This window comes from Bemisia tabaci, chromosome 2 (genome assembly GCF_918797505.1).
Source record: "Bemisia tabaci chromosome 2, PGI_BMITA_v3".
Lineage (NCBI taxonomy): Eukaryota > Metazoa > Arthropoda > Insecta > Hemiptera > Aleyrodidae > Bemisia > Bemisia tabaci.
In genome coordinates this window covers 40,560,279-40,578,705 of record NC_092794.1, presented here as the reverse complement: position 1 = coordinate 40,578,705, position 18,427 = coordinate 40,560,279, and the positions used below count along the sequence as shown (strand labels likewise).

Sequence of the window (18,427 nt, the reverse complement as noted above, 5' to 3'; positions counted from 1 at the left end):
ATACTTGCCACCGTGAGGCGATTTTTTAGCGTCGGAAGTCATTTTTTTCGTGTGAAAATTTGGCCAACAATATTGGAGTGTTACGGTGTTACGGACGTAACCTATATCACTATTTGTCGCCTACCTGACATAAGGGTGTAACTACAATCTGCAATGAACCCAGCCATCTAAACAACTTAATGCTTTTCTGGACTCATCTCAATGTGTAGTTACGCCCTTATGTCAGCCAACCGACGTATTTATCGCCACCATGGCTTGTATACCGCACGCGGAACTTATTTTCAGGCCCTCTTTCTCCCCGAAAGAGTCACACGTAGGTATTTTAGAAAGTGTTTCGAATACCATTGTCGTTTCGGTGACACTTTTAGTTGCTGGTAACGTCCCCAGATATTACATTTTTGCATAAATATATTTCTCGTGCAAATGCAAAAGGCACCAAGAGCAAAGTAAGAGAGGTTATGTTATCACACGCCGCAGAGCTATTAGGAATTGAATATATTCTGATAACAAAATGATATCATGCAGTTTGAAAGGCGTCACCAGAATTAGACTGAACAAGTGTGACACTCGAATTTTCAGCCGACAGACTTATTTCTGGGAAGTAATAATTTAAAAATTCACAAAATAATTAAATCACACTGAGCTGCAACTTAAGATTCTTTGTAAAGATTCTTTTTGCAAAAAAAAAAAAAAAAAAAAAAAAAAAAAAAAAAAAAAAAAAAACATAAATGCTACCTGCTGGTCAAGGCGGAGGGTCATCATAACAGCGTGAAACACGATAACTTGTCTTCCAGCTCACCTCACCTAACGCAAGTCTACTTGAAAACATGCTCTTATGATTGTCATTTTATCGAAATTGAGGATACAGACTAATTAAAATATTGTCTCTGAAGAGTCTTATGTGATGATGAATGCATTTTATTCCATTGGAAAGTTAAAGAGGGGACTCGATTACACGTCATCAGGGGTTACATTCCCAACTTTTCCCTTGAAAAAAAATTATGCTGAAACCAGATAATAGTGTGAAAAATCCCCTCCTCCTTTTGCAGTAACATAGAAAGAAAGAAAGAAACAGTAAATCAGTGAAAAACTGAAATTGACGAAATGACGGCAATACAACACGGATTCTCCCGTTAGAAAATCGTAAAAGTATATCAAGGCTCACAGTCTTCTCGCGGCCTCGCCGTCTTGAAAATATACGATTCAACATATTGGTAATCCGAATGATCGGGATGTGTCAAGTGAACATAGATGAGGGAGAGGGGGGAAAGATCAGATTGAATCATACGAAAACCGCCCTGCGTTGACCGAAAAAGGTCGGATCGGTGGATGTAGGCAAAAAACTGGCATGAATGAAGACTGACCAAAGACATATAGACGGAGGGCTAAAAGCAAAAAATGAAGCTTCTTTTCAACCACCTCTACTATTGGCTAGAGGATTGGCGGGGAAATCGGGACAAGTTTGAAATTCAAATGTAGGGCGGGAACTAAATAAAATTGCGGAAACAAAGTATTCTAGGTTGATTTTTGCCCAAATTCACTTACCCACTCATATTTTTTTAACTTTAGGTTAGTTTTGGTCCGTCGTCGACCGATTAATTTCATTTGGGAGTAACGGTCATCTAGCACTGTAACGGCCTGTTTGAACCTGCAGAACCACCATGAGCAGAAGAAAAACTAACTTTATCTGAGATTACTGCCTGTTACTGAGCAAAAGTAGGTGTATTATATTAGGACGCAGACCGAACTTTCTTAATATAATCGTTATAGGCATTTAAAACACGTTTAGAAGAAGAAATAAGGAAAAATCAAGAGGACAAGTTCAAATCAAATTTCCGTTTGCCGCCATGGATTCCCGCGCTCATTTTACACACTCACGCAAGCACCCAGCGCCAAACCAGGCTTCACTTTTTTCCCGTGCTTTTAGATACGAGCACTCCGTCTTTATGTCTTTGACACTGACTGATAGAAATGTTGCGATGGAAAGTGTGACGAATCAAAGAGGTTAGGGTCAGCGCGTCTTCGAGGATATTGACCTACTATGCTTGATAGGAGCCTTTTCCAACGCCGCGCCGTGCCACCAGAAAGGTTTGCACTCTTCTCTTTTCAAACAAAAAAAAACACGGCTACAGAATATTATTGTTCTTATTTTGCCTTTCGTTCGGAGAGAGCCTTGTTTGACGGTCTTTGACGATGTCGGTTTGTGTTAGAGAACGCACTTCTGTATTCTTACAAGGTTGCAATACTACACTCAATTGGTAACAATGGTGAGCCGTTGTTACCGTTAGCCCACATCATGATCCTCAGTTACTTTGGGCACGAAAATGAAACCAGTCGGCGCATGACATCAGACGCGACAGCGTTAAAGATATGGTGACAGCTGTTTTAATGATTTTCCAATGGGAGGAAGACTTTTATAAATTGAAAATTGACGTTATGAGCAACCATTATCGTAAAAAATTATGTTCAAATTCAAAGAAAGGTAGGTATGGGATTTGGAACCTCAGTGACTCGCCTAAACAATTGAAATAGGTATTGGCCTTCATCTTCCGAGTCTGATTGTGAGGGCAGAAGAATGAAATTATATCAGTTCACAATATTCTATTAAATTTTCGAACGACCCTGAAATACACCGCGCGAGCGCGCATTGACAAGTATTAAAAGGATCAACTTTTCGGCAGAAAGATGCAGGGAAGGTGAAGCCATCGAGGCTTTTTCGCGTTTTGAAAACTGGCGAGCTTTGAGACATTCTTTAAAAACCAAACAAAGTTACGCTTTTTTCCCTCAAGTAAGAAATTGTTTCATATTTCTATTTTTTTTTTTTTTTTTACTTTTTAGAGAATATTGGGGCGAATAAAGAATTCCGTATTAGCATCTTTATACATTGCATTATGCTCGCATGAATTGGAAGGATTGCACCAGAATTTTTTGACTTACTTAACTTAACTTACTTAATGTATTCAAATAGCTCAGACAAAGCTGATAACTGTTGAGTATCCAATCCCCATTAATTGCTGAATGCGCGACACTCAAAAAATTTAGGGCATCACTCTACAACGCACAAACGACTCCCACTTTTAGTTCTCATTCTTGACGTGTGAGCAAAAGACAAAAGTGCGTTTCATGGCGCGTAATTTTTCTCTCAAGTTTCATTTACTTGGAATGAGAACCAAAAACATAACACCTTGAAACTTCTGTAAATTTCTCCTTAGTTTAAGAGAATGAATTCCCCACATACAAAATAATTGTATAATTTTCTGTTGAAAAAATAAAAAATGAGAGTGATTTTGGCAATGTCTAATGAAGTGGGCAAATACTGTTAGAATCCTTCCAAGTGCACCTCGGAAAAATTCGCTGAGTATCATTGTACCACATTATTATAGAGTAAAATGATGACAAGAGGCTACATTGATTCATTCTAACAGTCGAGGGAATTGAATTTAATTAATCTAATAGACTAAAAGGATAATTTATTGGATATCAGTCGCTGCTGGCACTTCTGTTTGAAGTCTCCTTAAATTAGCTAAAGATTTGAGATGTCAAAATATTCGTAATAGTATTTATAAGAGGATGAACTGCATGTTAACGTTCAAGAAATTTCCAATACTTCATTCTGAACTTCAAAAATAAATGATAAGTGGTGCAAAGAGTAGGTTCTGGGAGATTCACGCATGTGCCGCACTCTCGGGGATTGAAAAAAGAACTAATCGGGTGAAGAATCACTCAAACTCGAACTACAACGATAGATTCCGCGTCTAAGTGCCTGACAGTTAGGCCGCATGCGAAACTTCTGGAGCAGGAAGAGTACAAGCATTCTTCAAGAAGGGTCCGATTACCAGTGACGACCCTCGACGACCGTCATTAAAGCGGAACGACCTTTTTCGAATCCGGGTCTCGCGGCCGTCACGGGTAGTTATCGCCCTTCGATGAAAACAATGGATCGGACGGCGAAGAAGGACTCAAGAATGCTCAAAGTAGTCACCAAGTACAGAAAAATCGTCTTCTTCAGAGCTTCTTGGACTTTTCAGAAGTCTCCAAGAAGCCTCCAAGACGCAGATTAAGAAGCAAAATGTTACCAGGGTTCTTGAGACGTGTGAGGCTGAGCCTGTCGCGTCGTTGATGTGTTTTCGTGGACATTTTGCTGAAGGCTATAATAATTTGGAGGCACTCACTCTTCCCATCTCTTTTATCATGCTGACCGGGGAGGGGAAAAAAACCTCTCTTTGATCACCAATCAGATATTGCAATATATCCACTGAATAATGCGTTTAAAATGACTGAAAACTTCACTTTAAAGCCCAGTTTCTCTTGCAATGGCCACACTGGGTGTTTGATTTGATTGTTTGAGTATAGTTATAAAAACTCATCGCGCTCAGGAGATTGCAGAGAACACCAGATAAAATGAAATTGAAAAGCCAGTGACGAAATTCTTTGCATCCCCTGCAAAGTATTTTACCGAATATTTCTATCGTACGGACACTTTAACATGAAAATTACATGTAGATATAATATAGATAGATATTTTTTGATAGCTGTATCTTGAAAATGTATGGAATCCTCTGGGATCAGCGAATTTCCAAAGATAACAAGAGGAGGATATACAACGCTGTAGTCAAAAGTATATTAGCATACGGATGTGAAGTTTGGCAGCTGAAAGAACGGACACAGGATATGCTAAGAGCAACGGAGATGGATTTTTGGAGACAGTCGGCAGGAATTTCTAGGAGAGATAGGGTCCGTAATGATAGAGTGCGTCAGATAATGGAAGTCGAAAATGACATCGTGTTCGACGTCATGACCAGACAACTTGTCTGGTATGGTCATGTCAATAGGATGACTGAAGAGAGGCTGCCAAAAAAGATGCTTGATTGGGTTCCTCCTGGGAGGAGACGTAGTGGACGCCCAGTGAGAGGTTGGCGACAGGGGGTGTTGAGTGAGATGAGGGAGTGTCAACTCCCTGATGACCTGTGGGCTTTGTGGCGATTGGGCGTCGTAGAGCGCCGAAGAGCGCTGTAAAAGCGACTCATATGTATGTATCTTGAAAAATAGAAAAATAAAAAATCGCAGCTCCGTTTCGCCGGGCCGATTCTTTGGGAGATCCCCCCCCCCCCCCGAGGAGCGCGCCTCGCGCGCGTCATGTCAGTCGTTTCTCCTTTTTTTAAGCGACGTTTAGCAAAATTGATATAGCACATAAAATCATGGTACACTTTATTTCCGACCGCGTCGACAATCACAGGTTCAAATCGTTTTTCCCTTTCAATGTTGACAATTAACTTATCCATCGTTAATGTTCTGAAAACAAATGTTTCAGTGTAACTTCTAATAAAACATGGTGTGCAAAATTTTTGTCCCGAGCAGAGTAGCCTTAACAGTTCCCCAGAGTCACTTTTAAACGCTTTTGAAGCGTGTTTAAAATCTGCTGATTCCCAAGTACATAACAAATATTACCACCAAACATTAAGGTGAAGACGACGATTGAGGGATCGACGTGGCGGTAATAACGGAAACGAAGAAAAAAGGCCAAGGATCAGAGAGCCTTAGGGACTATGATTTATTCTACAGTGGAGTGCCGAAACATCAGCGTGCACAACAGGGTGTCGAAATTCTGATCCGCAAAAAATTTCGAAAAAATATTAAGATCTGGGAGGCCATCAACGCTCGCATGATTAAGATGAACCTAACTATGCACGGTCACAGAGTCACTGTTTTGGGGGTATACGGGGTCAATGCTGATGCTACTATCGCACTGAAGGATCAGTTTTTTGAAGAACTGGACGAGGAGGTAGTGAAGGTAGGACCTGGGAGAGAAGTCCTTGTGTTGGGAGATCTTAATGGAAGAACGGGATCCCGGGTCAACAGTAAAATCGTCGGCCCGTTCGGTGAAGTTACGGTGAACGACAACGGAAGCCGCATTATCGACGTTTGCGAGCAGAGGGAATTTAAAGTATTGAACGGGTTGTACCAACACAAGGATATTCACAAATATACTTGGGTCCAACCTACCCGCGGCTTAAGATCCATCTTTGACTACGTGCTCGTTAAACAGGTAACAAACATGAAGATCCAGCAGGTGAGAGTATGTAGAGGACTCTCCTGCAGTAGTGACCACTACTTCCTCAGAACGGATGTAGCCTTTCCCGCTCTTGTGTCGCAGAACGATCAAGGCGACAGTCAACAACCGGAGCGACAACGCGTACATCAAGTTCAGTATAACATCGATTGCCTAAAGCACCCGAGTGTCAAGGCTCTGTACGCAAAGCGCCTGGATGAAAAGTTAGGAGATGCGTGCGATGGCAGTACGGAAGAGCGGTAGGAATTTATCAAGAATTGCATTCACTCGGCGGCAGCGGAAGCCCTGGAGGTTTCTGATCAAAAAAATGATAACAAAGAACCGTATTGGTGGGATGCGGAGGTAGAGGAGGAAATAAATGTGAAAAGGAATAGGTATCATCAGTTTCTCTCTTCCCAAAAGTTGGATGATAAAATCATGCACAGACGGGCTCAATCAAGAGTCCGTCGGGTAATCACTCGGAAGAAGAATGAGGCTTGGGAAGAAAGCTGTATGAAGATAAATACCTACCTTGGAGGGCGGAAAAGTACGGAAGGCTGGAAAGTGATCAAAGGGTTGCGACGGAATGAAATGCACATTATATCTCCGATACCAATTGACAAGATGGAGGACTATTTTAAAGATTTATTAACGGAGAGGCGACCCGAGTTTCAAGGCGGAGTCATAGGCAATAAAGAAGATTCCAACGTGGAGATCTAGCTCCAAGATGTAGTGAAGGCTGTGAGGGAGTTGAAAACTCGCAGAGCTCCTGGACCTGGGGGTATACCGGCGAAGTTGATAAAATGTGGCACCGGTAAACTATTTCAACATCTAAGGAAACTTATGCAAGACTGTTTGCATGGTTCCGAAATACCAAAGGATTTGAAGGAATCTTGGATTACTCCCAGTCATAAGAAAGGTAGTAAGCAAGATTGCGACAACTACAGAGGTATATCGGTCACAGGAACCTTGAGCAAGGTCTACGGTAAAATTCTCAAGGCAGAGGTCGAAGAGGTTTCGAGCGGCCAGGAAGCCGAAGAACAGGCTGGTTTTAGAGCCGGTAGGTCTACCGTCGACCATTTGTTCACCATTACCCAGGTCAAGGACGGTCAGCCCAGAGCTGCACTTGATGTTTATGGATCTTCAGAAAGCCTATGACAGCTTGCCGTTAGTGAAGCTTTGGGAAGCCTTGGAAAAAAAGGGGTTTTAGCAAAGGACTTGTGGGGGCAATTGAATCATTTTATAACGGGACGGTAGCAAGAGTGAAATCTCGTGGAGAGTTGTCCGGGGGTTTCTTCGTCACAAAAGGGCTAAAACAAGGCTGTTGTTTGTCCTCAACTCTATTCAAGGTATACCTAGAGCACGTGTTAAAGGGATGGAAAAATAAGGTTGCGGGAATGGGCGTTCCACTCCTTGATGGGCAGATCCTTTATACTTTATGCTTTGCCGATGACCAGATCGTAGTAGCTCAAGATGAAGAAGATGCAGATTACATGACGTGGAAGTTGGTCGAAGAATATCAGAAATGGGGCATGGATGTTAGTGTGTCCAAGACACAGAAGCTGGTAGTGGGAGCAGCGCATCAACGGCAAAGCATAGAGCTTGAGGATGGACGGCGCATCGAAGAGTGTGACGAGTATAAGTATGTCGGTGTCTGGCTAGATCAGGATGGGAGGATGGATAAAGCAATTAAGGACAGGATCATCCAGGGTAGGAGAGCCATCGCGATGCTGAACGGGGTGCTTTGGGATCAGAGCATCTCAAAGACAACAAGCACCGGATATATGACGCCATCGTCAAAAGTATCGTGCTCTATGGTAGTGAAGTGTGGCCTTTGACGAAAAGGACGCAAGAAATGTTGAGGGCAACTGACATGGATTTTTGGCGGCGATCTGCCGGCATTTCGAGACGGGACCGTGTCCGTAATGAGAGAATTCGCCAGGTGATGAAGGTTGAGAAAGATATCGTGCACGACATCATGTCCAGGCAGTTATGCTGGTATGGACATGTGCAAAGAATGTCGGAGGAGAGGATGCCCAGACAAGTTTTGGATTAGGTACCACCTGGGAAGAGGCGACGGGGACGTCCCGTAAAGGGTTGACGGCAGGGCGTTGACGAAGAGATGTTGCGGTGTCAGTTGCACGATAACCTCTGGGAAGACAGGCATATGTGGCGTTCGGGAGTCGTAGAACGCCAGAGTGCGTTGTAAAGCATATACATATACACACACACACACACACACATATATATATATATATATACACACATATATATATATATATATATATATATATATATATATATATATATATATATATATATACTGAGGTGAAATAAATTTTACACACTATTTTTTCGAAGAAACACTGAAAAATCGGTTTCAGACAATTTGAACAAAATAGTCGATCCCTCTGAATATTATGTTTCCAATTCCTTTAATTTGTTTGAATCCATTCACAACATGGTGGTTCCAGCGGAATTCTGCATGATTTCTCTGGATGTGGTATAAATGTATACAAATATATCATCTGACTCGACCGTCCAATGTGTCAGTCGTCGTTGGAACGAGATAGAACCGCTTTGCTTAATTCCAAAGGAATCATTTTGAATGTGTTTAAATTCTACTGCTTTCCAAGTAAATGACAAATATTACCAACAAATATCGGGGTTGGCAATGAAAGGAAGTGTCTCTGCCACGGAGTCGAACATTGCCATATAGGACTGGAAAAAGCGGAATTCTTTCGGTAATTCCATGGTGAATTTATCGGTACAAACGTTACGCTGATGATATTTTCGCTTTGTGTTGAAGGATAAAAATCAATCAATTTAATATTTTTTTAACTCGACGAATTGTTCTATACAATTTACGTTTGAAGAGGAAATCGACAGTATAGCCTAAATTTTCTCGACATGACTGTGATACGTGCGAACAACTCTCTAATATGTAAGTGGTATCAAAATGGCGACATCTGGCTAGTATATGAATTATTTATCAGCGCAACCTTTCAAGTATAAGAGGAACCTAGTTCACAATTTAGCGCAGCGTATTTTTCGCCTAAGTGATGCACAAAATCACAATGAGGTGATGGAAACCGGTAAACGTTTGTTAATTGAAAATTACTAGCAGTGGCGTGGCTAGCTTTGCGATACATCGATTGATCTGCCCCATGAACTCATGGGAAAGGATCGATAAACAGGGTGTTTGCAACGAACACCTGATAAGCGATTCTTTACTTACCATCAAATGGGGAAATATCGATAATCGATCATTCACGCCTCGCCACTAATTGCTACCCTCCATCTCTTATTATGACCAAGAAGTTCAAGGAAACCAACTGTGCCTCCCAACCCAGATAGCATAAAAATATTTTTAAAATATTTTTAAAATATTTTAATGTTCCCCGTATGTAAATATTTTAAAAATATTTTTCAAATATTTTGAGAATATTTTAATTACAATATTGTCATGGAAATATTTTGATAAAGATTACAATATTTTCAAAATATTTTCAAAATATTTTGTGCTTTCTGGGAAACAACGAAATCTGGATTTTGGGAAGTTAATCTCTTTGCCATATATAACATTTTTAAATGAAGTCTTTAGCCGGGATCTTAAAATCTTATGGTTTTCCTGTGGTTAACAAGCAGTACAATACCTAATAAAAATTTCCTTTTGTGTATCTAAATTAAAATCTGACCTTAAGGATGAACAAGTACCGAGAGTAGTCTACCACATTAAGTGCCAGAACTACGAAATTTGGTATATTGGTCAGACGAAGCGGGCACGTAAAAAGCGGTTAATTCTCATCGATATGATAAAAAATAAGAGACTGAGTTACATCGGCACGAAGTTTCACATCATCGATTTGACCTCGAGGGTGCTAAAATTTTGGTCACTGAGAAGCACGATTTTCCGCGGTGTCTCTCAGTTATGGTCCACATCCTCAAGATGAGGGACCAAGTTCGTAATTCCTGCGCTGACGTCGATAAGCATGGCTTTACCTATCACCAGTTCTTTTTACCAGAGAGCGCTGCTTGATAGGTAGTGTAATCTTTGGAAGTGCCACTTGGCTGAACCTTGTTTACCTATTTTCAGTCGTGACTTGCTGTTAAGGGGCGGCTCATACGTGTTCTTAAATTTTTGTTTTATTTTATCGGTGGTTGAAAAAGGGCATGTTTATCCCAAAACGTCGCGTTCAAATTGTTTTATTCAAATCTTGTACCCAGTTTTAGCTTTTATTTCTCTTATATATCATTTCGCTGATTAAATTGTTAGGTGTACATACATGCAAACATATATCTACGGGGTGTCCCAAAAGTCCCTTCCACCCCCTCTAAAATTTTCCCTAATTGATATTTTGAAACGAAACTTTGGGGATGTTCATCGATCAATGTAAGCTACTTTTGGGGCCCTCGAAAATTTTCGGGGGCCAACTTTTTTTTTCCAAATGGCAACCCCTATCTTGTGGTACTTCATTCAAAATAGCATGAAAAACTAAGACTTTTGGCGCAAACAGCAGATCAATATCTTAATTTTTGACCAAATTATGATAGGTCAAAGGTCAAATTTGACCTATTTTTAAAAAATCATAACTCCGGTTCAAATTATCGTAATGAAAAAAATAAAACGGGAATATTTACCACATTATAAGCACTTTTAAGAAAAAGTCACAGAAATTACTTCAAACTAATTTTAAGGGGGGTTTCGGACCCCCAAATACGCCAATTCAGGGGCATTCAATTTTCCCGCGAAATAAGCCAATTTCCCCCAGATTTGCCTCCACATTAGTTCAGTAAGGTCAAAATCAGTTCAACATTACGTTGGCAAGTCCCCAATTTTCGGGAAAAGTTAAAAAAAAAAATTAAACGGTCAAATTTAATCACCTTTAATTTCGTTTATTTTTAACTTTTCCCGAAATTTGGGGACTTGCCAACGTAATGTTGAACTGATTTTGACCTTACTGAACTAACGTGGAGGCAAATCTGGGGGAAATTGGCTTATTTCGCGGGAAAATTGAATGCCCCTGAATTGGCGTATTTGGGGGTCCGAAACCCCCCTTAAAATTAGTTTGAAGTAATTTCTGTGATTTTTTCTGAAAAGTGCTTACAATGTGGTAAATATTCCCGTTTTATTTTTTTCATTACGATAATTTGAACCGGAGTTATGATTTTTTAAAAATAGGTCAATTTTGACCTTTGACCTATCATAACTCGGTCAAAAATTAAGAAATTGATCTGCTGTTTGCGCCAAAAGTCTTAGTTTTTTATGCTCTTTCGAATGAGGTATCACAAGATAGGGGTTGCCATTTGAAAAAAAAAGTTGGGGTCCGCAGCCCCTCCCCACGGGGGGCCCCGTTAATTCTGGGGGGCCCCAAAAGTAGCTTACATTGATCGATGAACATCCCCAAAGTTTCGTTTCAAAATATTAATTAGGTAAAATTTTAGAGGGGGTGGAAGGGACTTTTGGGACACCCTGTATACATACAGGGTGTAACAAAAGTCCGTCCCACCCCTGCTAACTTTTGAACGAATTGAGCTAGGGAAATGAAACTTTGGGAATGTTCCTTTCTCAAAGGAGACCATCTTTTTTTCGGGGGGGGGGGGGTCAAAATTTTGGTCCCACCTCAGGAGGGGGATGGGGGACCCCCAACTTTTTTTTTCAAATGGCAACCCCTATCTTGTGATACCTCATTCGTAAGAGCATACAAAATTAAGACTTTTGGCGCGAACCGCAGATCAATATCTTAATTTTTGAAAGAGTTATGATAGGTCAAAGGTCAAAATTGACCTGTTTTCAAAAAATCATAACTTCGGTTCAAATTATCGGAAAGGAAAAAACAAAACGGGAAAATTTACCAAATTGTGTCCGCTTTAAAGTAAAAATTGCAGAAAAAACATCAAACTAGCCCCAAATACGTCAATACAAAGGTCATTTAATTTTCCCGCGAAATCAGCTAATTTCCCCTCGATTTGCCTCCATAATATCTCATTAAGGTCAAAATCAGTTCAATGTTACGTTGGCAATCCTTAAACTTCGGGAAAAGTTAAAAAAAAACCAAATTTGAACGGTCAAATATAATCACCTTAAATTTCGTTTTTTTTTACTTTCCCCGAAATTTGGAGACATGCCAACGAAATGTTGAACTTAATTTGACCTTACTGAGATAATGTGGAGGCAAATCTGGGGGAATTGAATTGTTTCGCGGGGAAATTGAATGACCTTTGAATTGACGTATTTGGGGGTCCGAACCCCCCCCCCCCCTTAAAATTAGTTCGAAGTGATTTCTGCAATTTTTACTTAAAAGCGGACACAATTTGGTAAATTTTCCCGTTTTGTTTTTGCTTTCCGATAATTTGAACCGGAGTTATGATTTTTTGAAGATAGGTCAAATTTGACCTTTGACCTGTCATAATTCTGTCAAAAATTAAGATATTGATCTGCGGTTTGCGCCAAAAGTCTTAGTTTTATATGCTCTTTCGAATGATGTATCACAAGAAAGGGGTTGCCATTTTAAAAAAAAAAGTTGGGGGTCCCCCACCACCCTCCTGAGGGGGAACCAAAATTTTGACCCCCCCCCCCCAAAAAAAAAAAGATGGTCTCCTTTGAGAAAGGAATATTCCTAAAGTTTCATTTCCCTAGCTCAATTCGTTCAAAAGTTAGCAGGGGTGGGACGGCCTTTTGTTACACCCTAAATGAATTTAAATGACACATATTTCGTTATCTACGACCCGTGATTGATTCTCTTCACAAGGTCTCCAGGTGTGGGTCCGACATCATGGAAGAATGCAATAAAGTACCTATTTTCCTCAAAAATTAAACTAAAATAGGTTGTACCATTTTCCATAGGAAATGGCCGCAAGAGCTTTTCCATCCATACTTTCAGGAATCATAACATATCACCGGAGAAGCCTAAAGCCGAGGTCATTTCTCGTCTAGCCTCCCAGGGGGAGGGGGGCAGGGGGTCAAAGGTCAAACGCTCCGACCGCCATAACTTTTGAACGAATCATCGGATCAACTTGATCTTGGGCTCAAATGAAAGCTCTTGACAAGACTTTTCATTTGATGTATAGTAGTGTCTATTCTTGGTAATTTTTCAACGTAAAAAAAATCATTTTTTGATTTGACAAGCCAAAATAATTCAGTTTTTTGGGGTTTTCTCTAAAACGGAACGCATGAATCATTACAAAAACCAATTTTAATGATAGCCCTTGATTTAAGCTTTAAAACGAGCTATCGTTGAGTTTGGTGAAATGAATGGTTCAAAAGTTATGACCGTTCAATGTTGGCGTGGCGCGCTATTTTCGGAGCGCGTGGAGTGTATACTCGCGTGCCACCCCTCCCTACCTACCTTTTCCCCTGAGGCTCGCTTCAATTGATAACGGATACAGAAAGGTCCAAAGCTCCTTCCACCTAAAGAATGACCAAACATTAATGTTAAATTACTTTTATTTCTAACGAAAAAAGGGAAATAAAAATAAATTAAATGCTAATAAACGATAAGACGCTGGCATATATTATTTTTTCGCCCCCCCCCTCCATGATTTAATATTTAATAGCCAAATCAAGCTTTTTTACCGCAAAATACACTCAAAAGCTGTGGATAATATTCATAGGGTGTGGTACGCAACTAGCCGACCAGCACTTGAAACTCGCATTTACTACTGAATATCTCTCCCTAACCTCTCTCCGACCTATTTCCCTCTCATCAAGATTTACCTGCACGGGAATAATCAGATGCCGTAATGATGAGAGACTTGATTCGGCTACATCAAATATTAAATCATGAAGGGGGGGGGCGAAAAAATAATATATGCCAGCGTCTCATCGTTTATTAGCATTTAATTTATTTTTATTTCCCTTTTTTCGATAGAAATAAAAGTAATTTAACAATAATGATTGGTCATTCTTTAGGTGGAAGGAGCTTTGGACCTTTCTGTATCCGTTATCAACTGAAGCGGGCCTCAGGGGAAACGGTAGGGAGGGGTGGCACGCGAGTATATGTGGCAGGCATTTAACAATTTTAGGTAATAGCCATCTGCCTAGGCAAATAGCTATAATGCCTATTTGCCTAGGCAGATGACTATTCGCCTAGGCAGTTTGCTGTTTTCCTAGGCAACTTACTTTTTGCCTAGGCAACTTGCTGTTTGCCTAGGCAACTTGCTGTATGCCGAAGCAAGCTGGAGTTGAACCAGAATTCAGGCAAATAACAATCTAACTTTTCATCGAAATAAGATTTTTTATCGTAATGATCTGGCAACCAGATACAAAACACAACGATGTGGAGAGAGTAGGTGACCAAAACACTCGACTGATAACACGTACTTACACATAAGGACTGCCGAAAATGATAAAAACAACATCAAATACGATTTTCGAGCTGCCGATGACCGCCAGTCGCCTACGATCCGTTGTTTGCGTTTCGTGCCGTTGTCCCTTCGTTTTTTTCGTTGAATTCGAAGTTTTGTTTTTTATTTCCAGTTTTAGTGCCACAATTCCGTTTTGTGTTACTATTCACTCTGCAATTTTTTGTTGTTTTCGATTGTAATCCGATTTGATATTTTATTCTCGGTTAACGACTTTTAATCGTAAGAATGGCTGCAGGTAGTGAAGTAATAGTGAACAAAGATCTGTTTTATGAGAAATTGGATGAATATTTTAAGGAGACAGACATGACTAAGACGAATCCCTGGAGGGAGGATCATTTTAACAAGGTTTTAAAAGCTTCGCGGAGAGACGGTTCAGGAGTGGAAGAGGGGCAAAACAAAAATTTTGACGACTATTATCGGAGAAAGTACGACATTTTAGAGGTAGGTGCAGTAATTAATATCGTTTTCAAGCCTAGCAAAGAGGGCGAGCCAGCTGTTTTTGTCGCACCTTACGATTAACTTTTTGAAAAACTCATGGAATGCCATATTAGGACGGGACACGGTGGCCGTGACAAAATATAGCATGAAATAAAAAAGAAGCTCTTTATTACACGACCAGTCATTCAAATTTTTATTGAAATGTGCACAATTAATCATAATAAGAAACAAATGACCCGGAAGATCATAGTGGTGCAGCCAATAACGTCACGTGATTTCAACTCCAGGGGCCAAGTGGACCTTATCGACTTACAATCAGCTCCGGACGGTAACTTCAAGTGGCTCTTGAATTTTCAGGACCATGGCACCAAATTCTGCCACTTGCGCCCCCTGACGAGTGAAAGAGCAGCGGAGGTGGCCATGGAACTTTTAAAAATTTTCCTGAACCAGGGCGCCCCCCGTATTTTTCAAAGCGACAATGGGCGTGAATTTTCAGCAGCAGTCGTTGAGGAGCTCGCACAATTGTGGCCGGACTATGATAGTAGCCTATGATACTAATGATCGGTCATTCTTTAGGTGGAAGGAGCTTTGGACCTTTCTGTATCCGTTATCAATTGAAGCGAGCCTCAGGGGAAAAGGTAGGTAGGGAGGGGTGGCACGCGAGTATACACTCCGCGCGATCCGAAAATAGCGCGCCATGCCAACATTGAACGGTCATAACTTTTGAACCATTCATTTCACCAAACTCAACAATAGCTCGTTTTAAGGCTTAAATCAAAGGCTTTCATTAGAATTGGTTTTTGTAATGATTCATGCGTTCCGTTTTAGAGAAAACCCCAAAAAACTGAATTATTTTGGCTTGACAAATCAAAAAATGATTTTTTTTACGTTGAAAAATTACCAAGAATAGACACTACTATACATCAAATGAAAAGTCTTGTCAAGAGCTTTCATTTGAGCCCAAGATCAAGTTGATCCGATGATTCGTTCAAAAGTTATGGCGGTCGGAGCGTTTGACCTTTGACCCCCTGCCCCCCTCCCCCTGGGGGCCTAGACGAGAAATGACCTCGGCTTTAGGCTTCTCCGATGATACGTTATGATTCCTGAAAGTATGGATGAAAAAGCTCTTGCGGCCATTTCCTATGGAAAATGGGACAACCTTTTTGCAAGGGAAATCTTAAGCTAAGACAACTGAACGAGGAGAAATACTGGATAAATAGGATACAAAATAATAAATTGAAAACGGAGTATCTCAAATCATACCTACCTGAAATCATCCATCATTGCAAGAGCCTTAATGCCACCCCATAACTGGCTGGTTAAGAAATCTACAGGGCTGGTTAATCCAGTTACGTAGGGAAAACGAAGAACAAAGTCCAATTCTTCAGCTTTTATTTCATTGGCAATGGCCAGGATCTGGAAAAGAAGAACAACCATAAAACAAAAAGCATTAAAAAAATTAATACCAGCAGGTGTTCATGGTCAAATTAATGACACAAAATTTCAAATGGGTAGGAATAAACGCGCAAATCGAACAGTTCAAAGGAAATTCATAACGAAACTGCAAAAATGCGTATCTCGGTTGCGGTGTTTCAAAATCTCCGCTCCTATTTTATATTTTAAAGGAGGCCGAACCAACATCATGGTTAGAAATTCTTACAGAATACTTTTCATACAGAGAAGAAAAATCACCGTCGTTTCCAAGAAATGACGTTAAGTGGCTTTTGAAGAAAAAAATAAAGTTTGCAAACCTGCAACGCAGCAAACCGATGCACGAATTTCTGCAGATTTACCACCGAAATGTGACCAAAACACCTAAAACTCAGTTACAGCCCCGAATTCTTGAAGGAGAGGTCCACAGAATTTCAACGTAATGAATACGGTTAACTACAAACACATCCATAATTTCAAATACCTAAGACCAAGTAATGAAAACGGGAAGTTTTGCAATTAAAAAAATTATGATTTCAGAAAATTTAGTTTCAAGTCTCAATTGGCTGCTTCCATCCGCTAAAACTGTTTAATTTCAAAACGCTTTTCATTCTTATAACGCGTGCAAAGGTCAAAAACATTCACAACTTATTTCAGATTACGAAAAGGCAATATCTGCCAAAAATGCAAAAGCTGGTTTTCTTCCGTTCAAACTCTTGCCTCTTCCCTCTTTGCTCAAAAAGCTAAATCCCTCTCTTTAAGGACGTCATTTTTAGAATGTTATTATATATTCTCAAAATAATACTTCACGACAAAAAATAAAAATCATGGGACTTGATAATAATTTTTGTGTCACTAGACCAGCAGAATGAAGTCTTAGGTCTGGAAGTTAAAACTTAATTCCCGAGGAAAGGAAATATCTATTTTTCCAAAAAGCCATACACGTATTGTAAGTCATGAACCTACCCTCAAGGACGAAGGTCATCCGAGGAGTGAGGTTCCCCACCTTGAACCTTCCGAACGAAAATAGATTAATCAAATCAGTATGAAAGCACATGAAACAAGCTCAAGTTTCTGAAAAACGGTCAAAGGGTTTGCGAGAAAACTCAATTTTATTGAGACCACTTCCTGTTGCCGCTTGTACATTTTAGGGTTAGGATCTGTGCAGAGTCGATTTTTGCAGATTCGGGTTATTGCAGCTATGCATCACATCAAAAAGGCATTTTATAGTGATTATTAAGTAGATCTTACCACTTTTTTTGACGGAGTCTCCACCTCTGTTTTGACATTTTTGTTCATCAATATAGCAACTACTTGGTGCCCCTCGCATTAGAGCTCTCGTTTTGGCACCAAAACCAGTCATCGACGATCATGACCACGTAGGAGCCTATTACAGAAACGGGATATTCGCGGGAAAAATGAGACTCTTACAAGCAGAAACCAGGCGCAAAAAGGTGGTGGCTCTAAACCTTCCGAATAATGAAGGATTTAACGATTTAATTGAGGCATATTCTAATGATAGACGGAGAGAAAAGAGTGTTTCCGTAATCTTATAAAAAAAAAACAAAAATATGATATTTGTACAAAATTTCGGCCCAATCCAAAAAATGTCACTAATTACAAAAAAAAAAAAAAAAAAAAAAAAAAAAAAAAAAAAAAATATCAGGCACCCAAAAAATTTGATGGCAGTACCTTTTGGATTCGTCATATAAAAGGAAATGATATCAAAACGGCCCATATTCCTCTTTCATGATATACTACACACCCCAACGTTTTTCACCAAAAAAAAAAAAAAAAAAAAAAAAAAAAAAAAAAAAAAAAAAACACCTATAAGGTATGATGACCTGAACACGTTTTCATCCATAGCTTTACACGTCATGACTGTTGCATCACTCATATTTGAAGGGGCCCCACATTCGATTTTCAGTAAAGTACAATTTTTAATTTTCTTTTAGGAGTAATAAGAAAATTTGGTTCAACAAGTTTAAGACTTTGGCCGGATTCTTTGCCCGGATTCTTTGCCCCTTAGAATCTGAAAGTTTTTTGGGGTTTTTTGTAGTTTTTATATCAGGTCGTTTTTGGAATGATGTGAAGCTAATGAAATATTTGGTTGGAGACTGAGAAACTGAGAATAATATTTTC

At 39.9% G+C, this 18,427-nt stretch overlaps 1 protein-coding gene across 1 annotated transcript in view; it reads right to left on the bottom strand.

Annotated features, from left to right (window-relative positions):
- Positions 1-18,427, bottom strand: part of LOC109037293 (dynein beta chain, ciliary) — a 684,333-nt gene that overhangs the window by 153,025 nt on the left and 512,881 nt on the right. Inside the window, exon 43 of the mRNA XM_072296415.1 lies at positions 16,122-16,270. Within this exon, the coding sequence (XP_072152516.1) occupies positions 16,122-16,270 (149 nt within the window). The remainder of the gene's footprint in view (positions 1-16,121; positions 16,271-18,427) is intronic.